The 23,484-nt window shown below is 45.6% G+C and overlaps 1 protein-coding gene across 5 annotated transcripts in view; it reads right to left on the reverse strand.

Moving 5' to 3' along the window:
- Positions 1–1,094: 1,094 nt before the first annotated feature.
- Positions 1,095–23,484, reverse strand: part of LOC118775440 (ecto-NOX disulfide-thiol exchanger 2-like) — a 170,702-nt gene continuing 148,312 nt past the window's right edge. For all 5 annotated transcript variants that reach the window (XM_036525357.1, XM_036525360.1, XM_036525358.1 and 2 more), the window contains 8 exons: positions 18,611–18,717; positions 13,078–13,192; positions 10,477–10,667; positions 8,766–8,906; positions 5,876–5,932; positions 4,860–4,965; positions 3,216–3,301; positions 1,095–1,467 (listed from right to left, as the gene is read on the reverse strand). In XM_036525357.1, the coding sequence (XP_036381250.1) occupies positions 1,336–1,467; positions 3,216–3,301; positions 4,860–4,965; positions 5,876–5,932; positions 8,766–8,906; positions 10,477–10,667; positions 13,078–13,192; positions 18,611–18,717 (935 nt within the window). In that variant the 3' untranslated portion in view covers positions 1,095–1,335. The remainder of the gene's footprint in view (positions 1,468–3,215; positions 3,302–4,859; positions 4,966–5,875; positions 5,933–8,765; positions 8,907–10,476; positions 10,668–13,077; positions 13,193–18,610; positions 18,718–23,484) is intronic.

The following is a 23,484-nucleotide window of genomic DNA, read 5'->3' on the forward strand; positions in this document are numbered from 1 at the left end:
GAATTCAGGCACCCTGTGAGCTAGCCTCTGGCTGGAGCAATGGGAAAAAACACATCCCAGCATGCTATTCAACCTCCCTTTATCCAATTAAAAACCAATGGTTCCAGGGGCTGCTGATGCAACTGTTCACAGGCACCTCTGCTCAAGCAATCCCATTTCCTGCAGACACCTTTTCCTACGACATGGCAGCACCGTGTTTTCCAGTGCAATAACACACAACCTGACTCAGAGAGGTCCACCTGGCTGGCAAAAAGAAATGGGACATATTTCAGAGTAATAAATGATGCAAAGCAAAAGAACAAAACAAAAAACCCTCTAAATGCTGGAACTGAAAAAGTAGATCAAAGAAATACTAAAAATATCAGCACAAGAAGGTTCACCAACAGACTCTTCCCTTCAACGGATGTTACAGCCATTCCTTCCCCCTGAAAGGAGCTTCGCGGTCATGGAACCCTCGCCTAATCCGTCTCTTCCAGGAGGGAGCAGATATGTCCTGGGGGAATGGGAGCCAGAAAAGGGCACCTCCCCTTGTGTCAGACTAACCTCTGGAGCACAGCATGTGAAGGAGGTCAGAAGGACAGGTAACCAGCTGAGACTGAAGCTCCAGAATTTGCTGCCCCCCCCCATCTCTGCTCACTGGCAGCAGCGGTGTCTCCAGGCTCAAGCAGATATGGTCGGCTACAGTTTGAGCTCAGTTCCGAGGGCCGAGGCACGAAATCCTGCGCTGTTGGAGATGTACCCCTGTAGTCCTGGCAGTTCACTCACCCAAAAAAAAAACTCCACACTGAATCCAGTGTTTTCACCAAAATCGTGTGACCTGTTTTTTTAAAATTACCCTTTCACTCCCCAAGAATAAAGTGAGGAACTTCACACAAAAAAAAAAAACTTCATCGTTTTTTGAATGCATATTCATGTGAACAAAAGCCCACTGATCAACTGCAGAACAACATGTACAGCAAATGAAGAACCATATTTATATTCATATTGTTAACAAGAAAGAAAAGGATTATAAAGAGAGACAGAGAAAGAAAGACAGAAGGAAGCAAAAAAAAAAAACCTACAGCAGACCCTGATTTTCTCCTTGTGTGTTTGTCCAGGCCCGGCAGCTTGGTTACAGCTGGAACAGACACACTGTGATTCGGGCCGTCTGGCCTGCGGTGAGAAGTATAGCCTAAGAGGAAACACGGTCAGGCCTTTGTTACCGGTTGTGCTCCTCGGTGTGAGAGACCCACTGGGTCATAACCCGGAGGGCCTGGCAGACTTGCTCGGGAGAGCAGGCGAGCGATTGAGGGAGACCCAGCCCGCATTACAGTTCTTCCCTCCACGACCCGGCCCCTATGCCGTCTTGATCCCCTCGAACCCGCAGAACTTCCACCTCTTCTCCAGGCTGGCTCCCACGCCTGTCAGCTCCTGCATGAACGTGCAGGGCAGGCGACCCAGCAGGGCTTCCACCTCTGAGGTGCTGATCTGGGGGGAGAGAACAATATTGTTAGGTCAAGATTCAGACCAGATTCAGATCAAGCCAAAATTCAGACTTCTCTATGGAACTGGATGTACAATCCACTTATCTATTATCAAGGGGGATGTAATGACAAAAAACACATAAACACATTTCACATTTCAAACAATATTCAGATATTGTGTTAGTTGGTAACTGAAAAGAAGCCAGGGCTACCGAGTGGCTCAGTGGTCAAGCCAAGGCATTTGATTTGAATGCAAGTTGAGCTGAATGCCCAGAGATCGATGCTGGTTGCTGGTGCTATCAGCTGACAATGACAATGTTCCCTCAGCTGCAAAACAACTCTTTGTTCCACCAGGGACAGGGATGGGTGGGGTGGCCAGGGTTTGCCCATATCATTTTACACCAGCGACCCCTGCTGGTCAATTAAGTTCCCATAGTGTGCCCAGTATGAACCTGTGCATGAAGTGTCTTCATGCCTATGGAAGTTTGGCATGAGGAGTGCCATGTCAGAGGAAACAGCACTTGACATTGTGTGTTTTGGAGGAGAACATGTGCTCGTCTGCATACTCCTGGACTGTTAACGTGGGATTGTAGCAATAAGCAGCATCTCTGTGATATACCACGGCATTGTGAGAAAAAGGGGAAGAAGCATTGGGCAGTCCTAATTTATACAAAAAGAAAGAAAGGAAGCCAACCCAAGACACTGGCTGCCCACAGATGCATGAGATCAAGACCAGGAAAACAGGAAAAAGGTGCAGGTATCATCAATGTGGCTGAACAAAACACAAAGTAGGGTTTAGTTTTCAGTGAAAATAAATAATGTAAACTGTAGGAAAAACTTAAGGATGTGAAAAATGTTACAATATGCCCTAACAGGTGATGAAATTTAACTGACCATCATCAAAAACATTGTGTTATCATGAGGTTGCATATTCAGAGCTGTTTGAGGTGGCTTCCTGTTAACGTAGTCTGTGTAGGGGGAGCACATGCAATCAAACAGGACCTGAGTGCTTTGCACAAACAGGGTTTCATGTTTTATTCACCAGCTGTGCGAGTCAATGAGACTGTGTGGTCTTCAGCAGAAGAGTTTCAATTAGCAGGTTGTGTGAGAGGTCCTCTTTTTGCACTTCCTCTCTGGGAAAAACGAGCATGCTAGCTGATGGGCCTTGCCTCTCTCTGCTCCACACAAAACGGGTCACTGCATCTGGAATGCAGTTAAGACAGATTAACATCCCAGGCTTGGACAGCATTAACAGTGGAATGCTGCTGGTCCAGCGCAGCAATAAGGAGGAGGTCCTAAGACTGACCCTTGCGAGACACCTAAACAAAGTGTTTCAGGATAGAGATAAGCGTCACTTAAACGCATCACTTCCTGGAAAGTGGTACCGAACACTGCAAAACCAGACACTCGCTCACTCAAGGGCATCTCCCTGTGGACATGAGAGAACGCCCCTGAGTGCACTCCAGTAATCACAGTGCCAACGTCAGGGGCTGGGGCGGATGAGCGAGACAGGAAACACGAGCAATGCGTTAAACATGCACCTCCCCGTCGAAATGCAGACTGCATTTTCCATTCAGGAGGAACGGACTAGTAAACTGGAACAACACGCAGTTCTAGTCACACCTTCGGTGCGAGAGCCACTGGTGCATGGGCATGCCCATCTACTGTGCCTGTGGGGATATTTCCTGGATGATTTTGTGAGACCGAGGGGCGCCCGGTCGAAGCTGATTCCGTGGGGCCTGACAGCCGTACCTTTGTGTCCAGGCACTGTAAGTAGGAGCAGATGTACTCGATGCTGGCTCCGAATGGGTGGACGTGAAGGAAGGTGGAGATGATTCCTGAGAAAGGAAATAGCAAAGACAAATTTGATTAAGTACAACAAATACAGCAATCAGTGAGGTGTGCACCACGGTCCAGTTTTTGTTCATTTTCACACAAATGTTCACAGTTCTGGATCACAATACTCTACATATAAGCAGGTCAGAAAACAATACAGCCTTGTTAGAGCAGCATATACACATACACATAGACACACACACACAAGACTATACTTCTATAATGACAGGAAAACAGCCAGCTTGTGGTTCCACTTCAGTCTGTTACTCCATTCTAGATAATTACACGCTATTCTTAATGCAGAACCTCAATGAAGTTCTCTTGTAATTATGGGTCAACAAATCAATGGAGCACTGAAATAATGAATTCTGGGGCCCAATCAGTCTCCATACGAAAACTCAACCGGGCTGAGAAAATAATCTGTAATGGCTGAGGGTTCCTGAACCATTTGTCATTACTCACCTCCTTGAGTCCTGAGGATTAAGAGAAGTGTTTAATTACTGCTCACGCCTCCCTTTTGTCACGTCCTCATCATCTTATCAACATAAAGGCATTTGACTTTTGGGTCGAAGCTTGCATACGTGGTGACCACAACACCATAAAAATGCCACCACATTTCTCAATATTCCTGACATCTTCAGAGATCATTCTTGGGTCGGCTGGTGTCTCTACTGAATTCTTCCTCATTTTGGGAATGGAAGCTACACAAGAAAAAGGGTGCCTTTTGACAGCGCAATTACTTGGGCTCCTCTTGAAGCGGGGTAGGCTTGTTGAGACTCATTCAGTACACACTGGCCCTACATTTACTTTAAGATGCTTTCATTCTGATTAAAGACAAGGCGTCCCAGTAAGTACATCTGATGGCAGTAATCCCCTATCCGAACACCCATCCCCTCCGCTATGAGGGATGAGACCTGGTGCATTCTGAAGGAGCAGGCCATTAGCTAGCTAACCATCTCTCAGCTAATCACTAGAAGCACTCTGGCATGTAATCAGGCCCTACCCCAGAAATACGCACACTGTGCTGCCGTCTGTTATGCGGTGCAGTGCTCGGAGATGGTGGTGGCCAGCCCATGTTTGCCTGTTCGTTTGTGTGTGGCCTGCGGTTTGCTGCCCGCACGTCCTGATTATTCTTTGACCCCGTCCCTGGGACCTGCTTGGTCTCGGTTTAATGAGCCCAGCGCTTGTCAAGCCACTCCTCCTCTCTCCAAGTGCCTTGTGGGCAAAAGACAAATGCCAGCACTGCGGGAGGTGCTCCCACAGCATGGGCTGTGGGCCTGAGCCACGCTGTGGTCTGAGCAGTGGGCAGGCAGCCAAAACACAATCATTAAAGATCCGAGGTGATGAAGGGCTTCTTTTGCCAGGCAATTAGCATATGCGAAGCAGCACGGAGAGATGAGAAAGTATGCGTGGTTATGGGGCGAGTAATAAAATGATGAAGCCAGTGTCGGACAGAGATTTGAGATGTTATCCTTCTTTTGCAATAAACCACCTGGTCCACCATTCTTGGTACCCCCCGCCCCGAATCTCCCTGAAAGATGCAGCCCTCCCTCCACCTACCGACAAGCAGGGCCTCTCTCTCTGACTTGACAGGACTCGGGGGGCCCATCTCAGGGGGGCTCTCCTTCTCCTGTGTGCAGGACAGCACTGTCGGTGTGGCTCCTTCCTGCAGAACACAAGAGAAAAGCTATGGACAGCTCAGCCTGAAGACGATTCATCTTGAACCAGCAAGAAGACACAAATCTTTGCTAGAGAGACTATGTGTGTGTATGTGTGTGTGTGACAGAGAGAGAAGAAGAAAGTGTGTCTGAATGCTCCCATTCAAAATTTTTACACAAAATATATCAATGTGTGTACTATTTAAAGAGAAAAAACAAATATGGTGAGACCATATTTAGAAATCAATGTTTAGACGTGGGATGTATTGTGGACAGGGGTTTCAATTTCCTCTATATTTGCTCACGTAACTAGAGTCTGAGGTCAATGAGGAATGACAAGAGATAATATTTAAACAGCTGAAAAACTGTTGAGGAATGAAGAATAATATGTGAGGCCAAATCATTATTGCCGAAGTGGGAGCAAGCGCTGATAAAGGAGAATGAGGAGGAAAAAGAAGAGAAGTAAATAGCATTTGAAAAGCCCTAGGCAATTTTTCTCGCCTCAGTAGTAAATGGAAGGCGGTGAACTTCCTTAGCACCCTGGGTGTTAGCAGTGCTAACAACCAGGCTGTTGTTTACTGCAGGCTCTTGACAGGCTGGCAGGGAACCATAGTGACTCCTGCTGGGAAGCAGGTCCAAGGTACCTGTCTGCACCGAGCTCTCGATGAAGGTGGGGGGACGGAGTTTTCTCTCCAGGCTTCACCTCTCCCATTAGACATCCCCCCCCCACTCCCCCCTGCCCCAAGCGTGTCAGGTGACAGGGTCTTGATTGTCTTTCCCAGGTGTGTCTGTGTGATTTTATCTCTGTGCCAGACTGCCCTGAAGTGACCTGCGTTGTCCCGAGAAGAAGTTAAGAGTGGAGAGACGTGGGGAACGGAGCAGCACCACAGGGAAGGACGGGCTTCTTTTCGCACTTACGCAGGCCTGAGCAGCAATCTCCTCTGTCCCTCTGTCATCCCCCTCTGCGGACTCCAGCTGAAGTCAATTTAAAAAAAGAGGGGAGCAGTCAGTTAGACGTGATGTCACACACAGACTCACACAAGCTAGCTCGCTCCCCTCTCTCTCTCTCCCTCTGTCTCTCTCTCTCCCTCCCTCTCTTTCTCTCCCTCTGGTAAGGTAGTGGGGGAAGAAAAGTACTATGGAAAAAGTCAGCGTCATGGCCAGGGGAGGAGAGAGAAGAGGGTGACTTTAAACAAACATGGAGATATTCTCATAACCATCAAAAGCCGTAGCCGAGTCCAGCGCATTCTTTACAGGAAAGAAATGAAAAATCTCAGGCTGGTCACCCACCTTGGATCTAGAAGCTAAGACACTATTCACCGGAGAGGTAAAGGATGAAAACTGATATCACACTGAGTTGAAGACACTTGAAAGTGAAGGTACAGGGCACACTCTGGTTTCACTCTGGTTTTAAACATTTCCTAGAATGGTTATTGCATTTATATTGATCTTTGCCTTCAAAGTACAGACCTGTCAGGGATTCTGGATGAGCAAGCTTTTTGCACTTGACACTGATGACTCAAGAGGCAGAGTGCAAACCCAGTTATTATGAAAAATAATAACTGGGTTTGCAAGCTGCTGACTTTGTACATAAGTACCGTTGTGCTAGCCTGCAGCCAAACCACTACAATAATGTTAAAAATGGTGTAAAGCTGCCAGAGACGTTTATTCTTTGCTGTTAACACAAAGGTAACTTCTGGAGAACAGATCTGGGAGATGTATCTCAAGCACACAAACCATGAAAAAAAAGGAACAAAAGATTTTCATTGATCAGTGCATCCAAAATATAATTCTGAAACTTTTTTTGAAAGGTGCCAAACAAATGTTGTGACAAGAATTTTTCATTTTAATAAGGTACCCTACAATAGAGTATGAATGAGAATATGAGCAAAGACGGTATGATAACCTTAATATGAAGGGGCCCACCGGAAGCTGTAGATGGCCGCCAACCAGAATGAGCAGAAAGGTCTAGAACAGCACAGCCCAGTGAGTCTCTACAAAATCACCATCTAATTACATTTTCTGTATACTAACATGACTTCCACAGATAATGTGCTTATGATTCATCTATTTAAAACATATCCTTGATATACTGTGAAAAAGTACACATTTTTGTGGCAATTTCATCAAAGCTAACCATCATTACATCAGAGATTTCCCACTTGAAATAGCTATCATCCAACCGCTTGGTTCAAAATTACACATCTGTCAGATAGGAGAAGAACAGCCACCCTACAGGAAACAGGCAGCTTTGCTGTAGGTGGGTTGGGGAGCTAAGATGGCAAAATGGCATTGTGTATCTTCTGAAGAAAACACTGAATTGATTCCCATCAAAGGCATGTTCATTTATTTTGTATACGGAACAGAACTACAAGGCTAATTCCTGCCTTCACAAAAACTAGTACGTTTAGCAGCAGCCAAGCAAAGTTTCTGCAGGAAACTGCGGTTAACGTGTAATACTGAAAGAAACATTTGTTTCCCTAGTGATTGAAGGGCACTGAGGACAAGCAGCAATTACAGCCCATCCCTTCACAGACAGTGGGCTACACCATGGGGCTTCAGAAGGCTACAGAGTGCAAACTGACCCAGCTTTTTAAAAAGACAGATTTGTTTCAATGACTGTCTGGCTGGACTCAAGCCTGCCCACAATGGCCAGAGTGGGATGGAAAAAAATGATTTTAACCTCATTAAAAAAGAAGAAGACAGAAAAGAAATATCTGACACACCAAGGTCTAGTACCTGATTATTCTTCAAATATTTTTCAAGCACAAATCATTTAAAGCTAATTTATTTTTTACCAGATTGCAAAGCAGACAGGGAGCTTTCATGTTTCTCCCCAAAAGCCTTTCCATCATGGTACATTCATTAATACACAACATCTCTCGCTCACAGCCCCTTTCTGTGCAGTAATTGTGTTTTCCTGACAGCCATTTTCCCATTACTGTAGGTGAATGCTGTGTGGATGTAGTCTGGGTAAATGCAGAATGAGTGGCGTATGAAAAAGCTGTGTGAATGGTGTGTAAATGTGGTGTACAGGAATGCTGTGTGAATGACATTTATGGGAATGGCGTGTAAATGTGGAACACACAGTACAGTTGCAGCCCTAATAAAACCTTAATAACAACTGCTATGGGAGCTTGAAGCGTACATGCTAAAATTAGCGTAATGACAATAATGATCCTGTTTATTTCAGGTCCACAGGCAACACCGCTGTAGCGCTCCGGCTGCTCTGAGAACAGTGATCTGGCAGCCTACCTTCCTTTTTTTTCTGTATCACTTATGAACACCTCTCGCCCACATAATTCAGAAATAATGACTGAAATAAAACTGCTTTGCATTAACTGCTAGCAGCTCTCCCCCTCACACAAACCTGTCACGCTGGCTGCTTGTGTATGTGTATGTGTCAGGGTATGGAGAATGGGGCAGCTGGTAGCTGGAGAGAACTGCATTCGTAACTTTAGCAGATTGTGCAGAGTGAAACCAAGCGAAGTAAGGTTTTTTTAATTTTTTTTTGATGAGCAGCCAAGTATATCAGTGGAAGGGACACTGACTAGTTAGTTGCTTGTGTCCCGGGGGGGAGTGGCACAGTGTGTGGGTATCGATCACTGACTGAAGATGGCTGTGTTGGGGACAGGGGAAGAGTGTGTGGGTGTGTGACACTAAACATGGGTGAGTGCGTTAAGGGGGAAGGGCCATCGTAAGGGTGGCTGTATGGAGGAGAGGAATAGCGTGTGCGCAGTGACATTGACCACGCGTGGGTGTGTTGGTGGCGGGGGAGGGTCGCAGTGTGTGGGCGTGCAATACTGACCGCGGGTGGGTGCGTCAGCGGGAAGGTCAGCACTCTCTCCTGCAGGCTCTGCACTTGGATCTCCAGCTGCTGCTTCTCCTCCGCGCTCTTCTCAAGCTCCGCCTCCCGCTGCTTCAGCTCCTCGCGGATCTTCAGCAGTTGCTGCAGACAGAGAGGGAAGAGCGTGAGCCTGAAGCGCACCAGTGTGAAGCCACGTCCGCTGAGCTGAGCCTCATACAAAGGACAGTCTTCATCATCAACACTTCCTATAGGCTTAAAATGCAGTGGCTATGCTGTGAGCTTGGTGTCTGGACTAAGTCTATTCACTTGTTCCCTCCAGTACTGAAATGCAGACAGTTCAGATATGTTCTTAAAAGGCAGCTTTGGTCACCAGCAATCCTTTCTCACAGACTCGTGCACTGTTATTAACAAAACCTCTATAGTTACCACTAGCTGCCCAGTGTAATAAATGTTACCCACTGTGTCTAAGGATATACCAGTCCATCAGACGGGGTTTTTTAACCAGTGTGGCTGATATTGTTCTCTACAGATAAGGCTTTATAAGACAAAAAAACTCCAGCTTTCATATATTTCTTTTATCTCTGAGCAGGCCGGTGCTTCATAAGAAATTCATAAGACGCAATACACCACCGCTGCGTTCATGGCATTCATATCTTTTATGTGATATTGGGGTGAGCTTCTCCGACCACTTTAACACACCTCAAGGCACCCGCGCATGGTCGCCGTGGCAGAAATTATACAACACAGTATTGTTGTTTCATTCATGTTTATCGTTAGCTGTCTGGGCAGGAAGTCTGGAGCTGGCACAATCAAATATTGGGAAAAAAGATGATATCTGTTATAGACAAGAGTGCTTCATTGGATAACCTTTTTTGTTTTTATTTGTCAAACCAAGAACATCTCACAGCATATGGATTTTTCACAATGCTTCCGAGAAGAAAAAAAGCAGCGACTGTTCCAAGTCGAGGAGCTCAGGTTTTCTCTTGGGGCAGGGGGAAGGAGAGGAAAAGCTTGTTTTGGACAAGTTCTCAAGCCCCACAGCCTCAGCAAGAGAACTCCATACTGATAGCCTGCTGTTCCAAGCCAGGGCACATCAAAGGTGAGACAAGGGGAAATGCGCGATGAGCAGTGCGGTGACAGTGACCATGCAGGGGATAAAAAGGTCATCTTTTCTAATTTGGGACATGCCAGCGGGGAAGACGTGCTCATTATTTAGCTACATGGCAGAACATGTGAGGAGGGCTGGCAGACCGTCTTGTTAACCGTCTTCTCTGCAAGTCATGTGGAGTCCTATCCCCCGCATCTTCACATGTCCCTGCATTTTTCATACTGGACTTATTAATCACAACAGGACATCATGAGTTCTGCCTCCACTGCATCTATGAAGTAATGACACTAGCAGGTACACCTGACAGGTGACAAGGCCTTACTGTTTCTATGTCAGAGTCGAGTGACAATTGTCTACTGTTTTAGTTAAGCGCATCTGTTCTGGTCATGGTCAAGCTCTCCATCCATACGCAATATTTTGGAAACACACAGCTTGATTTTGCAATTTACAGCATTCAGCGCTCTGTCAGGGCCATAGTGTGGAGCAGGGCCATCTGTGCTAGAAAAAAGCTCCCGCAAACTATACAGCACTCATTAATCTGGGGGCCTAGCGATGAGCTAGGCGTGTGTGTCCATGCGTCTGCCTGCCCAATTCCGTGCGCACCTTTTGCATGCCCTGCAGAGCCTGCTGTAGGAAGGTGAGCTGCTGCTGGCGCGTGGCGTCCTCCTCACTGCGCTGCGGCTGGGCCTTGCCCTGCTCCTGCTTCAGCAGCTCCACCTCGTTCCTGTAGGCGTCCAGCTGACAGCGTAGGCTGTCGTTCTCCTCCTTCAAGGCCTCTGCCTGGGCAGCCGGGCCTGGAAGACAGAGAGAGGGAGAAAGAGAGGGAGGGAGGCAATGAGAGAGTGTGACTTGAGTGAGTGAGTTGGGGGCACTGAGGGGAAGACCAAGCAGAGAGAGGCGGAGAGACAGTAGGTGGAGGATGAGAGAGGAAAAACTAAACCCTTAATTGAGTATTTCTCACTGAGGACCTGCCCGGGACAGTTCTTTATCAGCTCTGGAGCTCATTATTATACTCAGGTAATCAGGCTAATTAGGGAAGATTAAATAAAACACATACTTAAAACTTCAGTTCGCACTGCCTCGATGTGCTGTGTGCATTATCGCAGAGCTGTAATTAAATTTATGTAACGGAGTCCTTTTCAGTTCCTCACAAGCTGCTTTCTGTGGTGTGGGAGAAGGGGGACATTAAATTACAGCCCCATTAACGTTAAAACACATTACAAAGGCCAAGCTACTAGAGCCACAAGAGTCCATGATAATGTTTTGCGACATGAATTATACTGGAAGACGCAATAAAAATCACTGTGCTACAAAGCTTAGAAGAAGCAGCGAGCTCTCTTCACTTAGCGTGTCCGGAGGTTTGATCTAAACGCCTTTCTTATTCGTGTGCTGAGGAGAAGCATGTAATAAGAAGGTGTTTGAATGTGCGACTGAACGGGTAAGATAAGAGCCCAGTTTTTCAGTCACGCTCAGGAACTCTTTGAAGATGAACCGTTCCCTGGTGTTGTGCAGGAGCTCTCCCACCCTAAAAAGAGCCTCCTCACTATGAGCACTTGTAAAGGGTTACCAGGGGTTTGTCCTGAGACCCCGAACATTAGGAGACATCTGAAGGCAGCCTGTTCATAATGCTGTAGGGGGGGCAAATTTCCTGGACACCCTGTGGCCAGAAATAAAAAAAAAAAAAAGAAAAAACACTGTTTTCCTTCAGCTACGCAGCAGGTTGCTATATCGACCGCAGTGGCTCAACAATCCAGACAGGGGGGAAAGAAACACACTCCATTTGTCCAATGTGGCATATCAGTTGTCAGAGGACACTTCACCGTGATCATTAATTGGCTTTTCAAAAAGGTTTGAGCAGAAAGCCAGAGTGCTCTCTGTTCTCATCTTGCTTGTCTTGAGGTTTTCAAATATCCTCGAGTGCAAAGGCTGTCATTAAGTTAAAACACGCTAAAAAGGAATTTGATTACGCTGAGAAAACAGTCCCTGTCTCTTTGCATGGCTTCTGCAAAAGAATTCATGCCGCAAAGCGGTCCCTGCTGGGACCTGTGAGCCAAGTCGAGTGGAATATATCTGTCAGAATAAATATTAGTGAGGGTAAGTGACACCTCCTTTGACACTGACCTTTGTTGCTGCTTTCTGTTTTCCCGTCAGATAGCTTGACAGCACCCTGAATGTGATAATTATCCTCTTTCTTTTTAATAACCGAGGTCGCCCATGAAAATGAGCTTGATTCAAAACTCGGTAAACGAATGAATGCATCTGCATGCACTTTGCATATCAATGAGAAACAATGTCACATTAGGGATCACAAATGCTGAGTTTGAAATCAAAACCCGCGTGACGTGCGAGGACACAGCACCCTTTACGCCCCTCCCCCCATGTTCAACTAATGTCCAGGGCTGGCTTACAAAATTTGATATGTTAACAGTAAGTACCTTTTCTCTTCCCAGAGCCAGGGGCTCTTACGAGCTGTCCCATGTTAGCCAGGGCCTAATGGATATTCTGGGAAAAGGCAATGTTGATTCAGGTTGGGGGGCACGGCTCGTTGCAAGGTGGTTGCGCACACTGAGCCTGCCGGGGCACGGGTCAGCTCGCTGTCACGCTGCCTGCCCAGTTGGGCACAGGAGTCGCCACGGCGATGAAGGAGAGCCTTTCATTTCCTTTCATGGTGGACCTTAGAGCAGCGGAGCCATTTGGTAAGCTCCATTAAGCCCAATGCAGATGGGTCCATCTGACACCAGCGTGCCCCCAAAGTGAGAAGCAGGAGACCGAGGAGCCATACGATTAGTTATGGGGTTTGGGGTGTTCTTACACAGCAGACAGGCAGAAGACGTGAAAAGAAGTGAGTGAAATGCCTGAGCAGGAGGCAATTAAACTGTCTCTGCTGGTGCTTGCCATTGACTTATTTAGACTATTTAGAAGACAGAACAAATCAAGTGCCTTTTTCTTCCAAGTCCCTTACTTTATGGCATGATGCGATCAGCGCAGAGTCAGACCACATAAATCCACCTAATTACAAACTTATCTGTTTAGCAAAGTTTGATGCCTTATTTAAGAAGAGAGATTTCCCAGAGGCATCTCTCTAACGCGGCAGGTTTACAGTTTGTTACAGGAGGACCTGGATGCAATTCCCTGTCTATTGAGCTACACTGCAGCGCCTGCCACCACCGTTCCTTGCGGCACGCGCATCTGTGAGTGTCGTACCCGAATCCTCCGAGTCCTTACTCTCCGAGGCATCCTCCATGTCGTCGTCCGACATCTCCATCTCCTCTTCCCGTCGGATGCCCATAAGCTCCTCATTGTGGATGTTGCGGATCTCCTAAAGGGACGACACAGGGGAAGAGAGGTATTTTGGGGTGGGGGACATTTAGGATTCAGTCCACACTATTCTTGTATGGTTTAACTGCAGGTTTAACTTCCCTCCAATTGACATAGATGTAAAAAAGTAATAAATTACTGCAATATAAATGAGCCACATGGTCACACAAATCTTTATAATTACTTTCACTGTTGGATGATACTACAGCCTTAGAGAGCCCCGGTGGATCTACACTGAAAATATTATGTTGGGGAAGACTAATGTCGGTTAGCTTCTTCAGCTTGCTCACACATCACTGACTGAACACTGCTATGCATTCACTGCCATTACCTACCATCTTCTAACTACGCTCCAGGGCAGTAGAAGTAGCTACACTGACATCTGGGGCCCTGCAGGGGCACTGTGGTAGCACAGTCCGCGGGAGACCTCAGGGCTAGCGCAGATGGAAACAGATGTCTCAGCTACCACGTTAACCATGGAAGTTGGCAGTCCAGGTCCTCCAGTTTAATGTAGCGAGTGTGCGGTAATGAGATGTGCATGACAAAAGCACTGCCTACTCCCGCTAACACCAGAGGGAGAAGAAGCGCTCCCGGCAACACAGGAAAAAACCATGTGTAAACACAACCATCTGTCCAGCATCGCACAGCGCATGATCCTATGGCGTGCTCCAGGGGTCAAACAGGTAGCACAAAAAACAAACAGACCCATCGGCCCAGGGAGGGAAATAAGTCTCTGACTTAAAGCCTCTGCAGTGAGGAAGTAGCTCTGTTTTGATTGTGGCTCTTTTAGACTGGGTTTAAACACCATGAATGGTGGGGGGTGCTTTGGAAATACTATTCCAGTCAAGCCAAAATAAGCGCGTTCAAAATTGTTCATAAGCCAGAAAAGAACTCCCTGTGGATCTCTACCAGTTTAGCATGTACAGAGTGACAGTGGCATGGGCCTGGAGAAATCCTTGCTTTGGAGCCATTACTTACCGCAGCCTAGCAGGCACGCAGGATGGCCAAAGCAGACTTACCTAGGAATTTAGCGTCCTGTTCACTGAAAGGCTTCTCTCTGACAAACAGCTGTTCTGTTGCCCTCTCTTGTGCATGCAGTCGGCCTGACAACACCATCTTACCTTCCGTAAAAACAATTCACCAAAACTCAATCCGATACCATCCAAACACCTTGTAAGTCTTGGTGACTGAACAGGAGAGGGCACTGAGGCTAAGCAAAATGTAGTGGATGTCACAACTCCCTCTTAACTGAACAGGACTCAGAAACACAAATGAGACACGGTGATAGGTAGAGCCGCACAGACCAGCTTCCTTGCTTGCTGTGACCCCACCTGATGAAGCCTTTATATAAGTCAGCTTCAGACTCATCCTTAATGCAACATATTCACTCTGTGAGTCACTCTCATAGTTCTGCCACAGATGCCATGGATGTTCCTTATACCAAGCTTGCAAAGTATGATTTTGACAAGTTGTTACCTCATCATGACACCTTGCAACCATTCTTCACAGCTTGACTTTATCTGTGTACCATGTTGGAGATGGGTGGTCTGAGGAATTCTGAATCTAAAGTGTGCAATCAAATGCTATTTTGGAAATACTTTGTCTCAGCATAGTTCCAAAAATCATATAAAATAACAATTGCCACGTTTTTTACTCTTTTTTTAAATGAGCCTCAATATGCAAAGTTAAAAGGTGCCAATATTGAAATGCACATCTATAACCTATTTTAAGTGGTTATAGATATATATAACCTTAGAACACCTAAGTAGGGCTGTATCGAATGCCATTTTTTGCCAATCGAATTTTAACTAACCCTTTTCGAACAAAGCTTCAAATGTCTGTGACGTGAGGTCATCATCTTAGCCTGTTGTTTCGGCATTTCGAAAGTGACCAAATGAATGGACCAAACAGTTCTGTCTACAAAAGTTCAACCAGCATTTGCTTTAGTGTACGGAATTATTCCTGTGCGATTTCATGACACATAATTCATTCCATAAACTGTTGACTCACGGAACGTATGGGACCAAAGCTCTTTCGTGCACATCATACCTTCATATAGCCTATGAACATAATTAATTTTGTACTTAAGCAAAACACTGATGTCTACGAAAGTTCAAGCAGCCTTTGCTTTCGTGGACGGAATGCCTTCTGTAACTGTGGAGTCATGGAATATATTGTGCTAAATCCCTTTTGTGCACATCATACTTTCAGTAATACAGCAAAACAGTTAAGTGGACAAAATGAACATTCGATGGCACGGAATAATGATAGTATAGCGCATTCTGCATTTCGTGCCACAAAAGCATAAATACTAGCCTAGGACATCTATTACATGGACAGAATTACTTCTGTCTACAAAATGAGTTTCTTTTTGTCCACAAAAAGCACAACGGTCAAATCAGTGCACGACAGGAATCGTCCGTTTTGTTTTCTGTGCACTAAAGTACACGCTCTTTTAAATATTTAATGGACACAATGCTAACGTGTTTGTGTTTTTCGTGGACAAAACGTGTTACGGTGTTACATGGTTACGTAATGCGTTTCATAGCACAGAAGGCATTCTGTCTACGAAGAAAGGTCTGTTACACTTGGCGCTCCACAGTTTATTGGCAAAATTGTTTATGTTAAATGATAATAAAAAGTAGGCCCCTTTAACATCTAAATTTCTTGTATTACAGTAGCAATAACCTTAAAACTGCAACTGAGCACCCATCCTAATAATCGAATGCTTAATTTCACAATCAAATGCCAATTCAATGAACGACGCTTCGAATTTTTCAATCCGGCCCTACACCTAAGTATATATGCCTTGGCAAGAGTATAGTGCAATTATGTGATGTGAAAGCCAAATCACAAAGTGTGTACCTTCTTTACTGCAAAACCCCACAATGAGCCTACACTCAACTACTGAATGTGGAGTGCTTCAAAATCCATGGACAGCAGAAGTTTTAGTGTAAACTTGCTATTACAAGGGGGTATTGCTCAGGCAGTCTACTAGGAGAGAGATTTCTGCACAAACCATTCAATGGAAAAAAAAAAAACTGCTATCCAACTAGCACAGCAAGAGCAGTCCTGTGGGCGCTAAAAGCTACAGGTTGAATTACTTTAAAAAAATCCCCTGGTAACTACTGCAACAATAAGATGAAAGGCATGCTCAACAGCCATTTTCTTTCCAGGGGTTTAGTGTATGCTGTATATTTTTCCCCCGTGCAAGAAGAAGGAGTTTTGGAGCCCCTCCCCTCACCTTTGCATCAGAGGCATGAGGAGCTGTGAAGCCCTTGCACCGAGCGTACTCACAGCAGCCCTCCAGTCAGGTAGCTCCTCCACATCATCCTAGAGAGGAAATGACTTGAACTGCTAGTCTGCACACGGTGGAGGAGCCACCACAACAGCATGGCATGTTCTAGGAGGGAGGATTTTTTTGACCATGCAAATGCTTGGTCTTGGTCCATCACTCAAGACTGCTCTTTGTGATAAGTGCCACGCAACCTTTAATAGACACAGTGAGTCAAGGCTTTGGTTGAAACTCTACTCTAGGTAGGGTACAGAGGTGTACAGCTGCTGGCTTAGCGTAGATTGGTGCAACACTTGATCCCATGACAGGCATATCTGTTGTTACAGCCTCAGTGGGCTAAAAGATATGCACTTTTCACCAGGGTAGATGTAGGCCAGTACTTAATATTCAGTAATGACTATTATACTGTTGCTGCAGTAATGAGCTCTGTAAGTGGCTTCTACTTGTTCATTCAGGGCCAGGTCTGATTACAAGTCACAGTGATGGTACCTCTCTCCTGTGCCCACAGAATTAAGATGAAATTAATGAGATTCATAAAAACACAGAAACTTGCTCAGGAAGGGCTGATCATATGTACTGTATACATGTGTACTCATATGTAACTGTAACTGTATAATAAATATTTACATTTACCAAAAGTTCATGTAAGCCCCTGATTATGAGACTCTTCCAAAATGTAAGTAAGAATGACTCAGTGAATCAATCTAATTTGAATTTAAAAAATTTGATGACCCACTTAAAGCAAAGGTTGAAGTGGATGTGTTTGCATTTGCAGTGTTCCTGGGCCATAATGACAGTCACACAGGAACATCACATCCTCTCCCTCCAACACCTACGATAAACACGGACATTCACAACAGCTGCAGAGTCAGGGATTCTCGAAGGCAAACATCTCTAAGCATCCTTGTAGTCTATACAAATCCAATACAAATAAAACAGTCTAGCTGGTACTCTACAGCTGGTCCTAGGCAGACAGTCAGGAGCCTTGATTTACTGAGACATGTAACTAGTAGTTAATGCTTCAATATAGACATAGACATAGACATAGAACATAATGCTGAAATTGATTCAGGTATGGTACTTACAGTATTTCAAACACATATTCAAACCTTAAGTCCCCCCCCCCCCCCCCAGTGCCCAATAATGCCTTGTGTCGGATCCATTTGAGTACGAAGGATGAGGTTTTGGTCCATATGAGCAAGGACATAACCAGGTTTCACTGTTAGTAGCTTTGTACCCAACCTGTTACACTTGCTACAGTTGCTACACAATCTTGAGATTCTCGTGCCCTTAACTGATATAAACACTCACAACCGGACGACCCAGATAAAACGGTTCTTTATCTGTGTATAAAATAGAGATTAAGCAGTTAATTAAATTGAAAAGATCATATTTACCCAGCAAAGCCCAGAGAGGTTTGTTGCCAATTATACTCACTGATAGCTATAAAAAGACATTCAATGCCCTTGACCAAAAATAAATGAGCTCACGGTGTCAGTGATGAATAATGAAAGAAATATAACCAACTAATAAGGACAGTTATCAGACACCCATTCAATGAACCCAATTCCCTCTCAAGATTGATGACCCTAAGTTGAGATGAAACATGACAGTACACATTTTAAGCAGTCAGCTTGTACTTATTGGGCCCAATACAGCAGGAATGCTAAATGGTAAACTGCATGTCAACCACTGCACAGATATGGGCAGGACATGGAGTGAACTGACAATCTCTCAGAACACTGTCAGCTGTTACCTTTTCTACCAGCACCTTTGAGAACCCAATGAGAACTGGAACTCCTTCTGCTGAATTACCTTCAACAGCAGCATGTGGCCTGGGCAGAAAGTACATGCAGTCCCAGCTGATTACTACCTGCATATTGACTGAGCTTCTGTGAGCGCTTAGCAAATTCCCTGCTCAACTGCAAATCAATGTTCTGCTGTGAGGAGAGGTGAGGGACTTCAGAGGACACAGGTGGGAGGGTGGAGGGGGGGAGGGGGGTCATGGAGGGGCAGGTTAGTTGGGGAGTGTGGCAGCAGAACAAAACGGAATGACGCACGGAGCAAGACGCTTCACTGCGCCGAACGGAAAAGAACTGGGAGAGCGGCCGGAAGGAGACCCACCTCTGCTTGCTTGCGCCACACGTCCAGGTTCTTGCGCTGGGCTTTGGAGAAATGGTCCCATGCCTTTTGTTTGGAAGCAGCGTGGAATACAGACACAATCTGCTCAACTGTGGCGGGGGGACGCGGGGGCCCAGTTTGTACCGTCCAGGGGAGAGACGTGGCGAGTGGGAAGGAGCAGAGGAGTAAAAAAGTGGAATCAGGCAGGAAGGCAGTCACGCTTCTCTCCGCTACAGCGCAATGCCCGTGTTTTTGGTGGCAGGGGGGTCGGCGTCGAACGCGAGACGGGGGGAAGGGGGTCCCTCGTCCCGCCTCGAGGCGACAGCCATCCTAAAACACCGGATGGCGCTGCAAACTATCATGTGAACCAGACAGCTTACCATGACAGGCCAAGACATGAACATGATGATACCTGCCAGTCTGTGAGAGTGTAGCAACTTTCTCTGGGACTAAGAGCAGGTCATGTCAGGACACTTTTTTTTTTTTTTTTTTACACATCTTTTGTCTTTTATTTAACTTCTTGGGAATGCTATCGCCAGCTTCTGTCAAGACAACCCCAGGCCCGGGGGACTGAAGGGATTTGAGGGGATCTAAGCAAGCGATTTATATGGAAAGCAATCAGATTCTACCACACACACCTGAAAAAGCATTTTGCTCTGATCTTACCCCTTTAATTTCTGTGAGACTTCACAGCTTCTTTGAAATTCAGGTGTTTGGAATGCAATTATCAAAGGCTTCGTTTTTTTCCCCATGGCCTATGTAATTGAACATTTTATCAGTAGTTGGTGGAGCTCATTACAATCTACAAGATGAATTAGATCAGATTTATCTATTATGACAATGCTTTAATACTAGCTCTCCAGAAACACATCAATCTATCTAAACCCGAAAGCATGAATCACAATTTTTACACAAACAGTTTTCAACTCAAAAATAAATCGAGTGCGATAGCATCCCAAAGTGTAAAAAAAAGAAAAAGACAAATCTCTGTGTAGCTCTTTCCCAGAGATGCCTTGATTCTGCGTCACACAGCTGGCCAGAGCGTGGGCACTGTTGTAAGCCGCTAATTTCATGCAGTGGTAATTCCCAGTGTCTAACACACCTCTGACAGGCAGCTGCACGTATCTTTTGCGCCATGATCGACCCATCTCAGCAGTGCATAGCACAGAACAGCCAAAACCATTACTCCTTGCAGGATACCATAAAGAATTGTGCCCATGTGTGGGTAGGTAGGACTTTCTAAAACTAATGGCAGAGAGTTCTTTTTTTCTAAAGTAATTCAGTCCCCCCTCTCTTTCTCTCCCCTCATTTTTATGGCTTATTCTCAGAGGCCACATTCAGCTGTAGGTACACAGTTCCTTGTTCAGCTTAGCCTCTTCAAAATGGTGACTTGCATTTTAGCTGAATTTCTGCAGGTATACTGATGCTGGATCTATTACAGTGGCAGTGAAGGTCAAATCATCAGAGTAGTGCTTACAAATTGCAGTTTTCTTCCTTTACATGCATGCTATCTACAAATGTACATCAGCAAGTCTTCTTAAAAAACTGATAAAACATAGAAACTGAAGGAAATGAAATGATAATCCTATTGCCCGGCTACATAACAGTAAATACGCTACTGATAGGCAGTTTGTCTATTTATTACTGCTGTTACATGCTCACATTCTTTTTTATTCAGGTGAAGCTGGCAGCAAGGAATAGCATTTCAATGTAGTTTGGTGATAATACTCTTGAAATCTAAACATGGGACATTTTCTCACTTGAATAAATCAATGCATTGATGTTAAGCAATGCACATGGCCCCTGAAAAGCATTCCACTGCACAGCTGAAATTTCTATCGTCAGAGCCCAATGCAGCATAATACCCTGCCCCCCAGGCAAATGCTGAAAGGTAAAGTGTGCTGTGCATCCTGACACAGTTAAGGTAAACTTCATTCCATACATAATGATACTGGAACCACCAGTCATGTAATATAATTTCTATATCTTACCCCCCCTTCCATTTTGTAAACATTTTCACAGTCACAAATTATGAGAAAAAAGAGCAAAGGCCTTTTCTGTTGCACTGATTACTTCTGGGAGGTGTGTGAAATCAAACGCATTCTGATAAACGCCCACTTCCACTCTCCTTCTTTTGGCCATGTTGAGTGTCATGATGGAGATTGAAATGAGAGAGAACGGTCCTAGCCTGGGGCAAGGTACACCGAGGGGTAGGGTAATCGCAACATAAAACCCTGACCATGTTAAGGCTTAACTGAATTTTTGATATATGCATCATTTGATACAGACATCGCTCAACTCAGATTTACCTGTAACCTCACCAGCAACCCCAGTGTCGACAGGTCACTTAGGTCTCGGATGCATTACACAAGAACATTTATTCAGTTTGTGTCTAAACACCATCGCTAACACCTCTGTGTGGGAATATTCCCTACTGAATAAAACATTAATTAGTCATACCCACACAAAGCCGGAGCAGTGGCTCAGAGGGCTCTTTTTATTCTACTTGCTACAAGAGGCACCAGGGCTCTCAATCTGCAGGAAGCCCTCCACCTTTTGTTTCCCTGTGAAAATGTGAAAATTAATTCTATAAAAATCTAATTTAGCAGGAATGCGGTGCGCTGTGAGAACAGCTGGTGTGGGATGTGAAAAAAAAAAAAAAACTCTAGTGCAGACAGAGCCATCATGTCACCATTGCATGAATGCACCCACACGCAAGCATACATGTCCACCTACACTAACACACGGAGACGGATGTGCTAGTGTGCCTGCACTCACACACCATGGTGGGTTGACGTCCCCAGTTCACAGCAAATATGTTAACGGGCCGGATGGGAAAAACGGCCATTTGTCACAGTCTGCTCTCTCATCACTGGCCATGACATGGAGGATGCCATTCTACAGCCAGCTGCTTATAGTATGACTCATTTTAAGTATACAGTTTACTATTTGATCCAGTTTACTTCAGCCTAGACGTTTTGACTCATTGGAGGGCATGATGTTTTTGATGCCGAGTGGAAAATGCCACAAAGTGTACTTTAAAATGTCAGTCTGGGGGTTTGTGACCATATCAGTTTATAGCTAGTTGTTTACAGCATGATTAACTTTCAGAGTTATACAGTTCATTACACTTTGCCAGAGCTGGAAGTTTTAACTCATTGGAGGGCATGACGCTCTTAATTCTGGAGGCAAACATGCCTCAAAATCTAGTTTACACTAAAATGTCAGGCTCAGGGTTTTGTGACTGTAACACACAGGATGAACACTGTTCCCCATATTAAAGAGAATGGTTTTATTTCACTTCTTTAGCATGGCTGTTTCCCTGTGTGGGGCAGGAGGAGAGAGCCTGCATCACTGCTCTTAACCTGGGGGAGGCAGGAGTTGAAAAAAGGCATGCCGTCTCCTGTTGAAGGCTGGGCGACGCTGAGGTGAGAGGCTCATGTTCGGATCGATAGCTGCTTCAGCACCCTTTAATTTGATGGAAATGATCGATGTGGAAGGCGGAGGAGGGGCCAAGAGTGTGAGGCTGTGTGTGCGTGTGTGTGCGTGTGTGTGTGTATGTGCATGAGAGAGAGAGAGAGCAGGGATGGCGCTCTTGCCTTGTGTCAGAAAGCTGACAGCCAGAACATCGGGCTACACCTGTTGTATGTTGTGCGCATGTGCACACCAGCACGCACGCACGCACGCACGCACACACACACACACACACACACACACACACACACACGCGCACACAGGTCTGCTTGTAAGACAAAGCCTGAGACCCTGGAGCATGCCGCCACACAGTTCTGACCGTTTTTTGGACTGAGTCCAGAACCCGCAAGAGCCACTTAGATATGATTGTAGCATTGTTTTTCATGTGGTCTCTTATTCACAGGCACCATCATTACAATTGGCAGAATTATAAGATGGATGGCCTGGGGGGAGCTGATTAAAATATGCGTCCCAATTTATAACTGATGCTTTCCCCCCCCCCTTTAATCCAGAGTGTTTTTTTTTTTTGCAAAGACATTGGCCTACTTATTATTGATTAAAATTATTCCTAATTCCATGAGCACAGGATAATTTCATGTGGTTTAATACAGCACAGTCTGAGATGAATCCATCTGAGATGTTGTGGTGGCATACAAATGTGCCCTAAATAAGGAAAAATTAATTCATGCCACAAGCCCAATAAGATCGATTGGCTTGTCTGAAGAGAGAGAAATTCATTCAGGGACAGATTCTTTAGTCAATTCTCTTGGCCGAGATTCCCATTACTGGACAAAATGCGTTTAAATTAGCAATCATTATCAATCCCACAAAAACTAGTTGGTCCTGAAATCCTAAAAAATGTAGCGCACAAACTCGTCCAGCAAGAGGAAACGAAAGGAAACCTGCTGCACCCCGCATTTTAAGACAAGGTATGCTGACAAACAAGCCTATCGGATCCAATCTATACTGGGCCAAACACCACGTACTGCGTATGCCATGTTAGTAAACTTGCCTGCGGGGCTCGCTGCTCGGCGGTGGCATTTGTTAGGGGGGGACTGCAAGGAAAATGCAAATTCATGAATAGAAATAAGCATGTGCCCGGATCACTGTGACAGAGGCTGATGCCCTTTCAGAGGATTTGCCTGAGGAAACGCCACTGTGCCTACACTGCTGGACTGGGGGGGGGGGGTCTGTCAGTGTGTTCCAGCCCGCTTTAGCGATTCGGCCCCCTTCTCCTCTAAGCCCCGCTGACAGGATCTCCCGCTCCCTCAGAATCTGTCCATACCCAATTAATTAGACAAAGAGGCAGGGTACCTCAATCCCCTGGAGCGGGCCTGGAAAGAGAGGAAGCGTGGCTGGAGCTCTGGCACGATGCTGTCTGTCAGAGGTGTGTCACGTCACCC

This window comes from Megalops cyprinoides, chromosome 3 (genome assembly GCF_013368585.1).
Source record: "Megalops cyprinoides isolate fMegCyp1 chromosome 3, fMegCyp1.pri, whole genome shotgun sequence".
Taxonomy (NCBI): Eukaryota; Metazoa; Chordata; class Actinopteri; order Elopiformes; family Megalopidae; genus Megalops; species Megalops cyprinoides.